The 17,770-nt window shown below is 47.1% G+C and overlaps 1 protein-coding gene across 3 annotated transcripts in view; it reads left to right on the top strand.

Annotated features, from left to right (window-relative positions):
• Nucleotides 1-17,770, top strand: part of ADGRL3 (adhesion G protein-coupled receptor L3) — an 807,408-nt gene that overhangs the window by 510,847 nt on the left and 278,791 nt on the right. For all 3 annotated transcript variants that reach the window (XM_044305816.1, XM_044305825.1, XM_044305834.1), the window contains exon 18: nt 5,259-5,350. In XM_044305816.1, coding sequence (XP_044161751.1) covers nt 5,259-5,350 — 92 coding nt within the window. The remainder of the gene's footprint in view (nt 1-5,258; nt 5,351-17,770) is intronic.

Genomic DNA, 17,770 nt, shown 5'->3' on the forward strand with positions numbered 1-17,770 from the left:
GATCTCCCCCTAAACAGTGCCATCCACAGATCCCCCTCCCCTAAACAGTGCCATCCACAGATCCCCCTAAACAGTGCCATTCACAGATCCCCCTCCCCTAAACAGTGCCATCCACAGATCTCCCCCCTAAACAGTGCCACCCACAGATCCCCCCTCCCCTAAACAGTGCCATCCACAGATCTCCCCTCCCCTAAACAGTGCCATCCACAGATCTCCCCCCTAAACAGTGCCATACACAGATCCCTCCTCCCCTAAACAGTGCCTTCCACAGATCTCCCCCCTAAACAGTGCCATACACAGATCCCTCCTCCCCTAAACAGTGCCATCCACAGATCTCCCCCCTAAACAGTGCCATCCACAGATCTCCCCCCTAAACAGTGCCATCCACAGATCTCCCCCTAAACAGTGCCATCCACAGATCCCTCCTCCCCTAAACAGTGCCATCCACAGATCTCCCCCCTAAACAGTGCCATCCACAGATCCCCCCTAAACAATGCCATCCACAGATCCCCACTAAACAGTGCCATCCACAGATCCCCCCTCCCCTAAACAGTGCCATGATGAAACTGTTTAGGGGAGGGGGGATCTGTGGATGGCACTGTTTAGGGGGGATCTGTGGATGGCACTGTTTAGGGGGGATCTGTGGATGGCACTGTTTAGGGGGGATCAGTGGATGGCACTGTTTAGGGGGGAGATCTGTGGATGGCACTGTTTAGGGGGGATCAGTGGATGGCACTGTTTAGGGGGGAGATCTGTGGATGGCACTGTTTAGAGGAGGGGGGATCTGTGGATGGCACTGTAGGGGGATCTGTGGATGGCACTGCCATCCACAGATCCCCCTACAGTGCCATCCACAAATCCCCCTCCCCGACACTCACAGCAGTATATTTATAAACTAATCAGTAACTACTTTAACTTTAATCATTGCTCATTGCTGAGCTCTTTACTTGGATTATTTGGATATCTTACTTTGTCTTAGCTCCGGTAACAGCAGGCAGTGCAGGCGGCACTCACTCACTGACGTCACGCGCCTGCGCCGCCTAGTGGGAGGAGCAGGTGCGTGACGTCGGTCAGTGAGTGAGCGCCGCCTGCACTGCCTGCTATTACCGGAGCTAAGACAAAGTAAGATATCCAAATAATCCAAGTAAAGAGCTCAGCAATGAGCAATGATTAAAGTTAAAGTAGTTACTGATTAGTTTGTTTATAAATATACTGCTGTGAGCGGCGTGGCCCTGTATATTCTAACCCCCAGGCAAGCGTCCCCGTCACCATGGGAACGCCTGGGGTTAGAATATACCATCGGATTTGAGTTTTTACGATCTCACTGAGCTCGTAAAACTTAGATCCGATGGTATATTCTAACCCGCAGGCAAGCGTCCCCGTCACCATGGGAACGCCTGGGGGTTAGAATATACCATCGGGCACCGGCTCTGCTTGGCCCCGGGCCAGCTCGGGGCCCCAAGCAATTGCTTGTTTTGCCTGTTGGGTAGTGACGGGCCTGCTTACCGATATATATTAAGCAGTGATTTCACTAGGATTTTATTGGCAAGAGAAGTACCGTATTTATCGGCGTATAACACGCACTTTTTCCCCCTGAAAATAGGGGGCAAATGATGTATGCGTGTTATACGCCGATTAGGGCTGAAACGTGTCCTCCGGAGGCCAGAGAGGCAGGACTGAGCCGGCCGGCACAGCAGAGGGAGGAGGAAGGAGGAAGGAGGAGGGAGTCCCTCCCTCCCCACTGTGCGCGGCTGCCGCTGAAGACCAACGAGGACAGAGTAGGAGGAGGAGGGGAGGGACTGTGGCCACTGCGCCACCAATGAATGTGCCGGCCATATCCCACAGTTCCGATCGGAGTCCCAGCAGTGTAATGCTGGGGCTCCGATCGCTTACCATGGCAGCCAGGAGTCACGCTACTGAAGTCCTGGCTGCCATGGTATGTTAGTGAGCAGAGAGCAGCGCATTATACTCACGTGCGCTGTGGCCGCCGGTCGCTCCTTCTTCTGTCTGTGCGGCGGATTGCTAATGCTTACAGCATTAGCAATGCGCCGCACAGACCTATGAGAAGGAGCGACCGGCGGCCACAGCGCACGTGAGTATCATGCGCTGCTCTCTGCTCACTAACATACCATGGCAGCCAGGGCTTCAGTAGCGTGACTCCTGGCTGCCATGGTAAGCGATCGGAGCCCCAGCATTACACTGCTGGGGCTCCGATAGGAACTGACACTGCCACCAATGATGGGGGGGAGGAGGGGGACCCTGTGGCCACTGCCACCAATGATTAATACTGGGGAGGGAGGGGGGGGGGTTTGCGTTACCAGAGGGGGCAGATCAGAGGCTTTATTTGAAATTTAATTTTTTTCCTGAAATTTCCCTCTAAAATGAAGGTGCGTGTTATACGCCCGTGCGTGTTATACGCCGATAAATACGGTAGCTTGAAATTTCTTTGAGATTCCCACATGTGGTGATAAAAACAAAAAACAAAACCTGCACTAAGAAGCAGCACTGACTGATGTCAGCGCTATATAAGTGAGTAAAATAAATAATACTCATCTGCAATCATTTTATCTCTAGCGATTAAATCTGTCCAGGCATATTCACGTGACTGTAGAAATTTGGAAGCAAATTTCAAGCTACTCAGTTCATTCCCTATTGGCACCGATTTCAAAATTATTTCACAGCAATATTTTTTGTTTGTAGTGTTAGAACAAAAGTCTAGATCTAGCAGCCTAAAGGTCCCTTTTATGGTCCAATATTTCAAGAAATTATTGGGAATGAACCAAAGATTCCTAATAATTGCTTGATTGTCAATGGAGATGAGTGCTCCATTTATATGCAGCAATCGCCTCTGCTGTGTCGGGACAAGCAATCACTACAGCGATTGCTTTTCCCTCTAGAAAGTCATTGGGAGATGCAGGTCCTTCTAAAAAAAATTGCATATTGTGAGAATGTTCATTATTTTCTGTAATGTACTGATAAATATTAGACTTTCATTCATATATTTTATATTCATTACACACAACTGAAGTAGTTCAAGCCTTTTATTGTTTTAATATTGATGATTTTGGCATACAGCTCATGAAAACCCCAAATTCCTATCTAAAAAAATTAGCATATTTCATCCGACCAATGAAAGAAAAGTGTTTTTAATGCAAAAAAAGTCAACCTTCAAATAATTATGTTCAGTTATGCACTCAATACTTGGTCGGGAATCCTTTTGCAGAAATGACTGCTTCAGTGCGGCGTGGCATGGAGGCAATCAGCCTGTGGCACTGCTGAGGTGTTATGGAGGCCCAGGATGCTTCGATAGCGGCCTTAAGCTCATCCAGAGTGTTGGGTCTTGCGTCTCTCAACTTTCTCTTCCCAGTATCCCACAGATTCTCTATGGGGTTCAGGTCAGGAGAGTTGGGAGGCCAATTGAGCACAGTAATACCATGGTCAGTAAACCATTTACCAGTGGTTTTGGCACTGTGAGCAGGTGCCAGGTCGTGCGGAAAAATGAAATCTTCATCTCCATAAAGCTTTTCAGCAGATGGAAGCATGAAGTGCTCCAAAATCTCCTGATAGCTAGCTGCATTGACCCTGCTCTTGATAAAACACAGTGGACCAACACCAGCAGCTGACATGGCACCCCAGACCATCACTGACTGTGGGTACTTGACACTGGACTTCAGGCATTTTGGCATTTCCCTCTCCCCAGTCTTCCTCCAGACTCTGGCACCTTGATTTCCGAATGACATGCAAAATTTGCTTTCTTCCGAAAAAAGTACTTTGGACCACTGAGCAGCAGTCCAGTGCTGCTTCTTTGTAGCCCAGGTCAGGCGCTTCTGCCGCTGTTTCTGGTTCAAAAGTGGCTTGACCTGGGGAATGCGGCACCTGTAGCCCATTTCCTGCACACGCCTGTACACGGTGGCTCTGGATGTTTCTACTCCAGACTCAGTCCACTGCTTCCGCAGGTCCCCCAAGGTCTGGAATCGGTCCTTCTCCACAATCTTCCTCAGGGTCCGGTCACAGCGTTTTCTGCCACACTTTTTCCTTCCCACAGACTTCCCACTGAGGTGCCTTGATACAGCACTCTGGGAACAGCCTATTCGTTCAGAAATGTCTTTTTGTGTCTTACCCTCTTGCTTGAGGGTGTCAATGATGGCCTTCTGGACAGCAGTCAGGTCGGCAGTCTTGCCCATGATTGCGGCTTTGAGTAATTTTTTGAGATAGGAATTTGGTGTTTTCATGAGCTGTATGCCAAAATCATCAATATTAAAACAATAAAAGGCTTGAACTACTTCAGTTGTGTGTAATGAATCTAAAATATATGAAAGTCTAATGTTTATCAGTACATTACAGAAAATAATGAACTTTATCACAATATGCAAATTTTTGGAGAAGGACCTGTATTTATCGAGCCGGTGCAATGGAAAACTGGCTTAGTTGCCTAAAACAACCAATCAGATTCCACCATTCATTTTTTAAACAAGCTCTGAAATATGGAAGGTGGGATCTGAATGCTTGCTATGCTAAGGCAGTTTTGATAAACCTACCACTATTGTTTCTGGGTGGCAAATCCCTGTTTACACAGGCTAATCTGCACAGAAATATGATTTTAGGTGCCAGACACATTGCCAGATTACCACACTAGGAATCTCATGCACGCATAAAGGAACATAGAGGAAAAAATAAGCATGTGTGTCCTTGGCACATATACTGTGGTGGACTCTTTTGTGGCCCTAGCTTTACTTTAGGCCTCTTTCACACGACCGTATGGCTTTTTCAGTGTTTTGCGGTCCGTTTTAAACTGATCCCTTGTTCCGTTTTTTGTTTCCGTTCTGTTTTTCCGTATGGCATATACAGTATACAGTATTGGGCTGGGCATAACATTTTCAATAGATGGGTCCGCAAAAAACTGAACGGATACGGAAGACATACGGATGCATTTCCGTATGTGTTCCGTTTTTTTGCGGATCCATTGACTTGAATGGAGCCACGGAACGTGATTTGCGGGCAATAATAGGACATGTTCTATCTTTGAACGGAACGGAAAAATGGAAATACGGAAACGGAATGCACACGGAGTACATTATGTTTTTTTTTGCGGAACCATTGAAATGAATGGTTCCGTATACGGACCGTATACGGACCGCAAAAAACGGCTGTGTGAAATAGGCCTTACAGTAATATTCTCGCTGTGTTAACGTAATGTTTTCTATATCCTATTTTTGAAGATTTTGTATTAACTTTATGAATGTTTCTTTGATTTTTAGCTTAATGTAATTTTTCTTGGAATTGCCCTATTTAAAATGTTTCATCATGCTGCCATAATGAAACCAGACACTGGTTGCCTTGACAATATCAGGTAAGCTGAACCTTAAACAGAAATTATTTACATACTTTTTGGGTGTTTTTGTATTTTTTATTTATTTATTTTGTCATGATTGATTTTATTTCCTCCCATTACTAAGCTAAGGCCTCTTTCACACTTGCGTTGTCTGGATCCGGCGTGTACAACACTTGCCGGAATTACACGCTGGATCCGGAAAAACGCAAGTGAACTGAAAGCATTTAAAGACGGATCCGTCTTCAAAATGCGTTCAGTGTTACTATGGCACCCAGGACGCTATAAAAGTCCTGGTTGCCATAGTAGTAGTGGGGAGCGGTATACTTACAGTCCGTGCGGCTCCCGGGGCGCTCCAGAATGACGTCAGAGCGCCCCATGCGCATGGATGACATGCCATGTGATCACGTGATCCATGCGCTTGGGGCGCCTTGACGTCACTCTGGAGCGCCCCGGGAGCCGCACGGACGGTAAGTATACTGCTCCCCCACTCCCCACTACACTTTACAATGGCTGCCAGGACTTTAGCGTCCCGGCAACCATGGTAACCATTCAGAAATAACTAAACGTCGGATCCGGCAATGAGCCGAAACGACGTTTAGCTTAAGGCCGGATCCGGATCAATGCCTTTCAATGGGCATTTATTCCGGATCCGGCCTTGCGGCAAGTGTTCAGGATTTTTGGCCGGAGCAAAAAGCGCAGCATGCTGCGGTATTTTCTCCGGCCAAAAAACGTTCCGGTCCGGAAGACATCCTGATGCATCCTGAACGGATTTCACTCCATTCAGAATGCATTAGGATAAAACTGATCAGGATTCTTCCGGCATAGAGCCCCGACGACGGAACTCTATGCCGGAAGAAAAGAACGCAGGTGTGAAAGAGCCCTAAGCAGGACCATATGGTTGCATCCATAAAGAGTTTATTTGCACACAACAGATTTGGTGCAGAGATTTATGCAACGTTCTTCTGCATGCTTTGGGTTTGCATAAATCCATGCACATGCTGAAGAAACAACCCCATTGATACAACCCCATCAGACAACTTCAGCTTGACTGAAAGATATGTATTGAATAATCCAGATGATGTTTATTTCCAGGCTGAATCCTAATAATTATAAACAAACAATAGGTGAAAAGATGATTCTTTGCTAGAGTTCAACAGATGATGTTCACTGGAGATGAGCGAAGTTTGCCAAGAAATTCAATTTGTTCTGAATTAATTTGTCACAAATCGCTATGAATCAGTTGGTTGAGGGAATGTATGGCGCAGGCTGCTGCAGTGAGTCCGCTCCATACGCGGCGGGTGCTGACTGTATCATAGAGCTGATACCCGGCTACAATGAAAGTGAACGGCGATCCCCCTGAACACCATCACTTAACCCCTCAGATGCTGAGATGAACACCAATCACGGCATCTGAGAGGTAAGACGAGGGATGCGGCTGCCTCTGCCTTCAGATCAGAGCCCCCACATTGAAATTGCGGGGTTCCAATTGGTTACCATGGCAGCCTAGACGCTTCTGAAACTTCCCACGACTTCCATGGTAATCTCCCTGCTGTGCATGAGGCACAGGGATCAAAATATCCTAGGTTCTAGCCCCCTAAAGGGGGTTAAAAGTTACCAGTGTAAAAGTAAATTAAAAAAAATCTTAAATGTTTACATCACCCACCTTTCCCAATTTTACATATAAAAATATATAAACAATAAAAAAATAAACATATTGGGTACCACAAAGAATTTTTCCCGTTTTCCAATAAAAGATATGGTAAATTAAATAGTGCCCTTAAAAAGTACAACTTATCCTGCAAAAAAAAGCCCTCATATGGTTATATTTAAGGAAAATTTAAAAAGTTATGGGTATTGGAACATGGGGAGGAAAAAATGAAAATGCAAAACAAAAAATGGGCCCGTTACTGAAGGGGTTAATATGCTCTGTAAATAATGCAAACAGTGATTTATAAATGGGTTGAGAAGAAATATAAAATTTACACATTAAGGCCACATACACACGACCGTATGTGTTTTGCGGTCCGCAAATTGCAGATCCGCCCATAAAAATTTATGACATCCGTATGCCATCCTTTTTTTTTTTGCGGATTTATTGTAACAATGCCTAAAATGGACAAGAATAGAACATGTTCTATTTTTTTGGCGCATGCTGTCCGCATTTTTTGCGAACCCATTGAAATAAATAGGTCCGCATCCTATCCGTAAAAAATGGAATGGACACGGAAACAAACAACATTCGTGTGCATATAGCCTAAAATTGTAAATAGCTCTGTTCTGTCAAATCGGAAACTACTAAAAGAACAGAAAATAATTTTTTGCACTGTAGACATAAATCCCTTTATAAAACGAAATGATTTCCATATTCCAAGTCTAAAATCTGAAACAATAAAAAAAAAAATGGGATTATAGGTCATACATTTCCTAACATCAACCTTAAAATGAAACACATAACAATAATAAATGGCTAAAATTGTCCACGGCCTTTAAAACTTAAAACTTCATAACCATGAATACTGAAACCAATAACTCAAGACTTAATAACCATTTCATACTGATACTGTAAATAATAAATAAAAATTGTATAAAGCCTGATCACAGCCATAAGCTTGAGCTCAACTTCACAACACATCAAAGAATAAGGCAAATACTTCAGGTTAAGATAAAAAGGTTGGGACCGTTGAAGACATCCAGATGACCACAGGAGAGTTAAGTCAAATCCAGCACAGTTGACCCACTGTATATCCCCAAAACTTCACCCACTCCCCAAAACCCCTAACCAATGACCAACCTGTTACTTGGACAAGGAAACATTGACCACAAACCCCAGCAAAAGATTGGCCATTCATCAAACAAATAAAACAGATTATCATCCTGGGCAGAATTTGTCGAAAGGATGGCAACCAAAGATAATCCCAAAACTGTTACCATGCAACATTTGGCAGAGATGGTACACATCATTTAGGTGGGAAAACCTTCCTCACAGCAATAAAATAGAGTGTAAGAAGGTACAAGGAATCATTGTGGATGATAGGTACGTGTCACCGAGGTTCCTGGCCTCGGTAGAGTAAGAGCCGGTTTTTATGTGTCAGCAGCAGTTGCTGTTTGACACCTTGATACTTAGTATGGCTATAATAGCTGATCCGGGACAGCTCTTACTGGGAGCAGCCAAAGTGCTGGGTGGGTGACTACTCCCCATGTTTCAGGCCGGGTTTTGCCAGGCATAAAAAACATCCAGCACTGCCAGGTGGAGAGCATTACCTCCGTCTGACAGTGGAGCTCAGGAGGTATGTGTGATGTGATCTGAGGGCTGTTTTGGGATCTGCAGCTTGATCCGGTCTGGAGGGCTCAGAACCCTGTGAGGGCGAACAGACCACCTAACTCCTGACTGTGGACTTGACAAGGCAGAACTTCCAAGAGGGTGTGAAGTAACACCCAGGAGAAAGGGTGACTGTTTTGTATATAAACTTCTCATTTGTGTGAACGATCATCAAGCAACTTGCGTTTTTGTTTTGCTTTCACGTGTGAATAAACACTGATGTTTTGAACCAAGAACTTGTACTTTGCCTCTGTGCTGCACCCGCTAATCCTAGCTACCAGAGAGAATCCCCACATTTGGTGGAGGATGCGGGCTAGCATAGTGAGGCTGGCGTGAACGCCGATATATTTTTTGGTTTGCATTTTTGGGCACAGTTGTATGTCGTACATCAAACCAGCGGAGGCTGTTGTGAAGGCCCTCGTGGAAGCTAATCTACAGCAGCGAGAGTCCAACCTGCACCAACGGGAGGCTAATAAGCAGCAGCAAGAGACCAACCAGTTACTGCTGCAACACGTGATGGCTTTGCAGACAGCAGGAGCAACCCCAAGCATCCACAATGCCCGGAAAGCAGTCCATGCAGCGATCCCCAAGATGACACCCGCAGACGACATCAAAACCTACCTGGCGATGTACGAGAAAGTGGCCACCAGGGAAAAGCTTTCCCAAGACCAGTGGGCATCAGAGTCCCAGCGCGTATATTTTGACTTGCCGAACGATCAAGCGGCCGACTACCTGAAGGTAAAGGGTGAGATTTTGGCAAGACTGGGGGTAAATGTGTTGGTCCGGGCCCAGCAGGTACATCAGTGGGAGTTCAAGCCAACTGAGCCCGAGAGACTCCAGTATTATGACTTACTCCACCTTTTTCAAAAGTGGCTACAGCCTGATGTGCTGAGTCCCACAGCTATCCTGGAAAGACTAGACATATTCTGGAGGGCGCTGCCACCCCCTCTCCAGCTGTGTATCGGCCAGGTGTCTCCTGGAAATGGTGGACCTGGTGGAACTCTATGAGGCCACTAAGAATCTTAAGGGGCGTTCTTTCGGGAGGGGGGCAGGTAAACCCCCAAACTCCCCACCCCTGGCCCAATGGTATGAGCCGGTGAAACCCACCTGGGAGGTTCCAGCTATGGGCCTGACCCAGGCAATCTGATGGCCATATAACCTCTCCTGCACTGGTCACATGATGGTGACATCATCCCAGGTCCTTTTCAACCACTGTGTTTTACTGGTCACATGACCTGTGATGTCATCACAGGTTCTTCAGCTCTTCCAGTGCATTAGATTCAATTGTATTGCCATCCTGATGATGTATATAGCAGGCAGGCAAGACATTCGGAGCCTGGGACAAAACATCAGGGGCCCAGGCCCCGAATGTTTTAACATAGCAACGCCCCTGCTGTTAAGTGCACCAAGATTCAAGTAGTGGCCCCAGGACAGAGTGGGGAGAGTGGCAGCAGCAGTGACAGTAACAGTGATAGTAAAGGCCTCATGACAGAGTGTGGAGGGTAGCAGCAGCAGTGACAGTAGTGGCCCCAGGACAGAGTCGGGAGAGTGGCAACAGTGGCAGAACTAGTGACAGTAGTTGCCCCATGACACAGTGGGGAAGGGGAGGAGGCAGCAGCATCAGTATTATTATTTGATCAGTATTTGTAAGCCCAAACCAGGAGGGGGTCCAAAACAGAGATAAAATCTTTCTGAAATGTTTGCATCTCTTTTGTGATTTGGACCCAGTCCTGCTTTTTGCTTACACAGAAAAAAAATAGTCCATGGAAGGAGCTTTGGCTAGACAATGCCTACCAGGCACTCTGGTGGGATGTGATTCGGCACTCCCCCTGGATGGCTGAGCATGACAGACTCGAGGGTGAGGATTATGATGGCCCTGGCCTGTTGTTTGAGGACTTCGCAGAACCAGAATTCGGAGATGCTGGAGAGTCCCGGTTCTGAGATATCTGTGACTACAGGGAGGCTATGCATGATTGGGCTACAGCAAGAGAGGTGAGACAAGACCTGACATCTCTAGTGACAAAGGAGTGAGAGCTGGAGCAGGATTACCAATACCTCTTCAGCTCAATTAGGTCCCAATATACACTGCCAGAGAGCTGGGTGGCAGTCTCAGACCTACAACCCTACAGCTGGAAAGACCCGACTGAAGTTTCCCCTGCTTCAGTACCAGTTACAGAGGTAAGGGACCTCATAGACTGGTCCTGGGGGGAAACTCATATGGCAGGTGGAGATGGGACCGAGATCTCTTCACCGGCCCTACAGGGATGCTGGGCAGTTGGCCCAGATCCCCAACGGCAGCCGGAGTTTCAGGGAGTAGGGACAGTTGGTCCTGCTCCCCAGCGGCAGTATGTTTTGCAGGGAGAGTAGAGCATTGTCTCCATTCTCCAGCGGCAGTGTACTTTGAAGGGAGAGGAGACAACTGGTCTCTCTCCCCAACCACAGGGGGACAACACCCCTAACTCCATTGGTGCAGATGGGACCACAGTCTCTGCACCAGGTCGACCGGGATGCTGGACGGCCGGTACAGATTCCCCACCAACCCTGCAGGAATGTCAGGAGGAGGAGGTAAGCGATCCCTCCTCTCCACTTCTGATCCGCAACCAGGGGGTAGGATTCCCTGACCCCATCCCAGCGGAAGAGCTGGCATCTGGGCAGAGAGCAGTTGGCCTCTGCCCTCCTCTATCCTCTTCTCCAGAGGCTGACTTCCCACAGGCTACCCCAGCGGAAGAGCTGGCATCTGGGCAGAGCACAGTTGGCCTCTGCCCTCCTCTATATTCTTCTCCAGAGCCGGATTTTCCACAGGCTACCCCAGCGGAAGAGCTAGCATCTGGGCAGAGCGCAGTCGGCCTCTGCCCTCCAAGTACCTACAGCTCCAAGCTAGAGAACAACAATGAAGCAAGGAGTAGCAGATGCCCACTCAACAGCTGTGGACATACAGAACAGAGCCAGGCCCCAAAATTCAACAGGTCCAGTATTAGGTTTTGGGTGGACGGCCAGACTAACTCAGGTACTGACCGGCGTGAGGTCAGGTATCTGGTTAGTCTTCCCTTGGGGGAGATGTGTGGCAAAACCAACCTCGCCACTGGGTTTTGGAGGCGCCTGGCTACCAGCCTCTTGCCCCAGGATTATGAGCCCTCTCATTAGCCAGGCCTCCTTTGTTCACAAAGGACTTGTACTAACTTGAACCCCTGGTCTAATTCGTGCCATTTTGGGATGTTAAATGTCTATGTGTATTGTAAAGGGTGGGACATTGTATACGTTGAGTAGTGAGGTCTGTTCCATTGTCTCTCTGTGTGTATTGACTATGTCCCTTTGTCCTGAGAGATAATTGAATTACGTCTCGGTTGTCTCCAGGACAGAAGACATTGTGTATTCTCCTGCCTGTGATGATTACATCAACCCAGTGTGAGGTAATTGTATTACAGGCAGAGGGGAATATTTTGTGTGGGAGTGTATTGTACGTGGTTATTGGCTGTTTTTACAAAACCCTGTGGTAACCTTGTTGGAAGATGTGTATAAATCAATGCTTGTGCGTTCAAATAAAGAGTTCCTGTTTTTACCCTTTACCATGTTGAGGCTGGTGTTTGGGTAACTGATCGACACTGGGGGATTGCTATACGCTGAAGATTTGCTATACTCCCATGGCATAACTACTAGCTCTTGTGGGAGCTGTTCCTGCTCTCTGGTTTTAGGAGAGGTTCACCTACTGGAACCTGGAGCCTTGTCGTAGGTCCAGGGTGGGTAGGAGACGGTTGAGACCTCAACCAAGCTTCGGCGGTTTGTGGGGTCTGCAGTGCGTACAGTGTCAAGTGGAGTGCTTGGAGTCCTCGGAAAATGGCTACCGCCAAATGTACTGAGTGCCACTGCTCAGCTGGACCATATTGTAGCTGACAAATTCTGGAGGGCATTGCCACCACCCCTCCAGCACTGGGTTGGCCTGTCGTCTCCTACTAGTGCCCTGGAGATGGTGGACCTGGTCGAACGGTATAGGGCTACTGAGGAACTCCAGGGGGGAACTCTGGGGAAGGGTGTAAGAAAATCTAGAAAAACCCCACCCCAGACCCGGTGCCCTGAGCTGGGAAAGACTGCACGGGATGTACCCTTTGGGGATCGGAACCCGATAATCTGCTGGTGGTGTCATGAGCCCGGCCATGTATGGGCCGACAGTCCCCACCTGGTCGAGCTCATGGATGTAAACTTTGGGTATCGACAGTCATGGTATGACAGAAGGGCCGTGCGTCAGACACTCTAGAAACTCTCAACTAAATCCTGCTGATGGACTCTTGTTGGCAGAACAGGCCACATGGTGTGAACTGACACCAATACTGCAAGGTGACTTTTTTGCTTGAAAGTGTTTTTTTTTGTTCTGTGAACTTTCTAACGTGTGAATAAACTATGAACTTTTGGTTTAAAAACTGGTTGTTGCCTCTATACTGCATCTGCTTATACTGTTTACCAGAGCAAATCCCCACAATATACAGTATATACTGATCAAAAATATAAACGCAACACTTTCAGTTTTGCTCCCATTTTGCATGAGCTGAACATTTTCTACATACACAAAAAATTACTCTCAAATATTGTTCACAAATCTGTCTTAATCTGTGTTCGTGAGCTCTTCTCCTTTGCCGAGATAATCCATCCCACCTCACAGGTGTGGCATATCAAGGTGCTGGTTGGACAGCGTGAATATTGTACAGGTGTGTCTCAGACTTCCCACAATAAAAGGCCACTCTGAAAAGTGCAGTTTGATCACACAGCACAATGCCACAGATGTCGAACGTTTGAGGGAGCGTGCAATTTGCATGCTGACTGCAGGAATGTCTACCAGAGCTTTTGCCCGTGCAATGAATGTTCATTTCTCTACCATAAGCCATCTCCAAAGGCGTTTCAGAGAATTTGGCAGTACATCCAACCGGCCTCGCAACCACAGACCACGTGTAACCACGCCAGCCCAGGACCTCCATATCCAGCATGTTCACTTCCATGATCATCTGAGACCAGCCATCCGGACAGCTGCAGCAACAATCTGTTTGTATAACTGTCACGGATGGTGTACAGGAAACAAGACAAAGCAGCATGCATATATGACTGAGTGGATCCAAAGCTAAGGAACCAAAAGGGAGACCCCTGCACAAGACCTGAGACTTTCCCTGGCTGCTCAGCCTATGCAAAGATCCCAGAGGTGGATGGTTGCATATCCACGTACCTCGACTATATAACCCCTGAACACCCTACAATAGTGAGGGGACACGACCACCGGCTCCCTACACCAGACACGGAGGGAGTCAGGGTCACCTGGGATCCAGCAAACAGAAAATAACAGATAAATGATCAGCACTTAACTTAGTAGCAGACTGGAAAACAAGATCAGCATGCACACACACTCCAGGAAGTAGTATAAGCCGCCCAGTAATGCACCATGGGGAGGAATTTAAAGGGAAGCAATCAGTCCAACTAGATGACAGCTGAGAGAGGCTAACGAGATGAGGAACTGAACAGCACAACAAATAGAACTCAAGGAGGAGGTTCTGAAAGGCTTCTGTCAGAGCCTTTCAGCTGTCTGGTTGTGACAGTACCCCTCCCTCTACGAGTGGACTCCGGACACTCAGAGCCCACCTTCTCAGGATGGGACCTATGGAAAGCCCTGATGAGACGAGAGGCCTTAATGTCCGTCACTGGGACCCACATCCTCTCCTCAGGACCATAACCCTCCCAATGAACAAGGTACTGAAAAGAACCGCGGACAAGACGAGAATCCACAATCCTAGAGACCTGAAATTCAAGATTCCCATCAACCATAATCGGAGGAGGAGGCAAAGGCGAGGGTACAATGGGTTGAACATAAGGTTTCAATAAGGACTTATGAAAAACATTATGGATCTTCCAAGTCTGAGGAAGATCCAGACGGTAGGCAACAGGATTGATGACAGACAGGATTTTATAAGGCCCAATAAACCTAGGACCCAACTTCCAGGAGGGAACCTTCAATTTGATATTCTTGGTAGACAACCACACCAGATCACCAACATTCAGGTCCGGACCAAGCACACGTCTCTTATCTGCCACACGCTTATATCTCTCACTCATGCTCTTTAGATTATCCTGAATCTTTTGCCAAATAGATGACAAAGACGAGGAGAATCTGTCCTCATCAGGTAAACCAGAAGACCCCTCTCCCGAGAAAGTCCCAAACTGCGGATGAAACCCATATGCACCAAAAAATGGTGACTTATCAGAGGACTCCTGACGACGGTTATTTAAAGCAAACTCAGCAAGGGACAAAAAAGAACACCAATCCTCTTGATTCTCCGCCACAAAACAGCGCAGATATGTCTCCAGATTCTGATTGACGCGCTCTGTCTGGCCATTCGACTGCGGGTGGAAAGCAGAAGAGAATGACAACCGAACCCCCAAGCGAGAACAGAAAGCCTTCCAGAATCTGGAAACAAACTGCGTGCCCCTATCAGAGACTATGTCTGAAGGAATACCGTGCAATTTGACAATGTGATCAATAAATGCCTGCGCCAGCAGTCTTAGCATTGGGCAAACCAGGAAAAGGGATGAAATGCACCATTTTGCTAAAACGGTCCACCACCACCAGAATCACAGTCTTCCCCGAGGAACGAGGCAGGTCCGTTATAAAGTCCATGGACAGATGTGTCCAAGGACGGGAAGGAATGGGTAAGGGAAGGAGAGGACCTGATGGCCGTGAATGAGGGACTTTGGCACGAGCGCAAGTCTCGCAGGCTGCCACAAAACCCTCAACCGACTTACGAAGCGCAGGCCACCAGAATCTCCGAGCGATGAGATCCAGTGTGGCTCTTGCCCCCGGGTGCCCAGCAAGGACCGTATCGTGGTGTTCCTTAAAAATCTTGTGTCTTAAAGCGAGAGGCACAAACAACCTCCCAGGAGGACAAAGATCAGGAGCCTCTGACTGGGCTGCCTGCACCTCTGCCTCCAATTCAGAAAAAAGAGCAGAGACCACCACACCTTCAGCCAAAATGGGACCCGGGTCTTCAAAATTCCCGCCTCCCGGAAAACAACGTGACAGGGCATCTGCCTTCACATTCTTAACTCCAGGGCGGAACGTGACAACAAAATTAAACCTAGAAAAGAACAAAGACCATCTGGCCTGTCTCGGGTTCAGACGCTTGGCTGACTCCAAGTAGGCCAGATTTTTATGGTCAGTAAATACGGTAATAGGGTGTCTGGCTCCCTCTAGCCAATGGCGCCATTCCTCAAAAGCCAACTTGATGGCCAACAATTCCCTATCTCCCACATCGTAATTTCTCTCTGCGGAGGAGAGTTTTTTAGAGAAAAAGGCACACGGTCGCCATTTGGCAGGAGAGGAACCCTGAGACAAGACCGCCCCCACACCCACCTCAGAAGCATCAACCTCAACTATGAAGGGTAAAGAAATATCAGGTTGCACCAAGATGGGAGCGGAAGCAAAACTCTCCTTGATATTAGAAAAAGCCTTATGCGCCTCTACTGACCAAGAAGAAAAATCTACCCCCTTTCTGGTCATATCAGTGAGTGGTTTAACAATAGAGGAATAATTCAAAATAAACTTCCTGTAATAATTGGCAAAGCCCAAAAAACGCATCAGCGCCTTCTGATTCTCAGGAAGCTCCCACTCAAGCACAGCGCGGACCTTCTTGGGGTCCATCCGAAAAGCAGAAGCGGAGAGAAGAAACCCCAGAAATTGAATTTCTGGAACCGCAAACACACATTTTTCCAGTTTCGCATATCATTTATTCTCCCGCAGGATGAGCAAGACCTGACGTAAATGTTCCTTATGAGTTTTGAAATCAGGAGAAAAAATCAAAATGTCATCTAAAAACACTAATACAAATTTTCTCATCAAATGATAAAAAATTCTGTTCACGAAATGCTGAATAAACGGCTGGGGCATTCATCAAACCAAAAGGCATAACCAAATTCTCAAAATGGCCCTCAGGGGTATTGAAGGCCGTCTTCCATTCGTCTCCTTCTCTGACCCTGACCAGGTTGTATGCCCCTCTTAGATCTAATTTGGAAAAGACTTTAGCCCCAACAACCTGGTTAAACAGGTCCGGGATCAGAGGAAGCGGATAAGGGTCACGAATAGTGATACTGTTCAGCTCCCAGAAATCCAGACAAGGTCTTAAAGAACCATCTTTTTTCTTAACAAAGAAAAAAACAGCGGCAACAGGTGACTTCGAGGGTCGTATGTGTCCTTTTCTCAGACTCTCAGAGATATAAGCACGCAAAGCGATCCTCTCAGGTTGGGAAAGAGTGTATAAACGAGATTTAGGCAGTTTGGCGCCTGGGATGAGATTAATAGGGCAATCGTACTCCCTGTGCGGGGGCAAATCCTGAACTCCACTCTCAGAGAAGACATCCGAAAATTCAGAGAGAAAAGATGGTACAGTCTTAGTAGCAACCTCAGAAACAGATGTCGTGAGGCAATTCTCTCTGCAAAAGTCACTCCAACCATTTATTTGCCTCGCTTGCCAATCAATGGTGGGGTTATGTTTAGTGAGCCAGAGTAGCCCCAACACTAGAGGAGTAGGCAAACCGCTAAGGACGAAACATGACACATCCTCAACATGAGCATCACTCACAATTAAACGGATATTGTGAACTATGCCCTTTAATGATTTCTGAGAAAGTGGAGCGAAATCAATAGCAAAAACAGGAATATCCTTTCCCAAAGTGCACACCTGGAAACCATGAGTTATTGCAAATTGATTATCAATGAGATTGACCGCTGCTCCACTATCCACAAAAATCTCACACAAAATGTTCTTGCTCTCTAGCGCCACCCTAGCCGGCAGGACAAAACGGGAACTACAAGCAAACGGAAAACCTTCAATTTCCGCCTCAACTCTGCCAATAGTAACAGACGGAACATTTTTAAAAGATTTTTTTCCTGTTTGTTTCTTTATTACTCCCAGAAAACTGCCTGAATCTTCTAGAGGGACAAATATTTGCCAAATGATTTATACCTCCACAACAAAAACAAACCCTCCCATGTGAGCTGAATCTTCTATTGTCAGAAGCAATCAACCCCAGCTGCATGGGCTCCTGCTCAGAAGGGGCTGACAGCGACTGAGACCCCTGCACACAGAATG

The sequence above is a fragment of the Bufo gargarizans genome, chromosome 1 (assembly GCF_014858855.1).
Source record: "Bufo gargarizans isolate SCDJY-AF-19 chromosome 1, ASM1485885v1, whole genome shotgun sequence".
In the NCBI taxonomy this organism is placed as follows: Eukaryota; Metazoa; Chordata; class Amphibia; order Anura; family Bufonidae; genus Bufo; species Bufo gargarizans.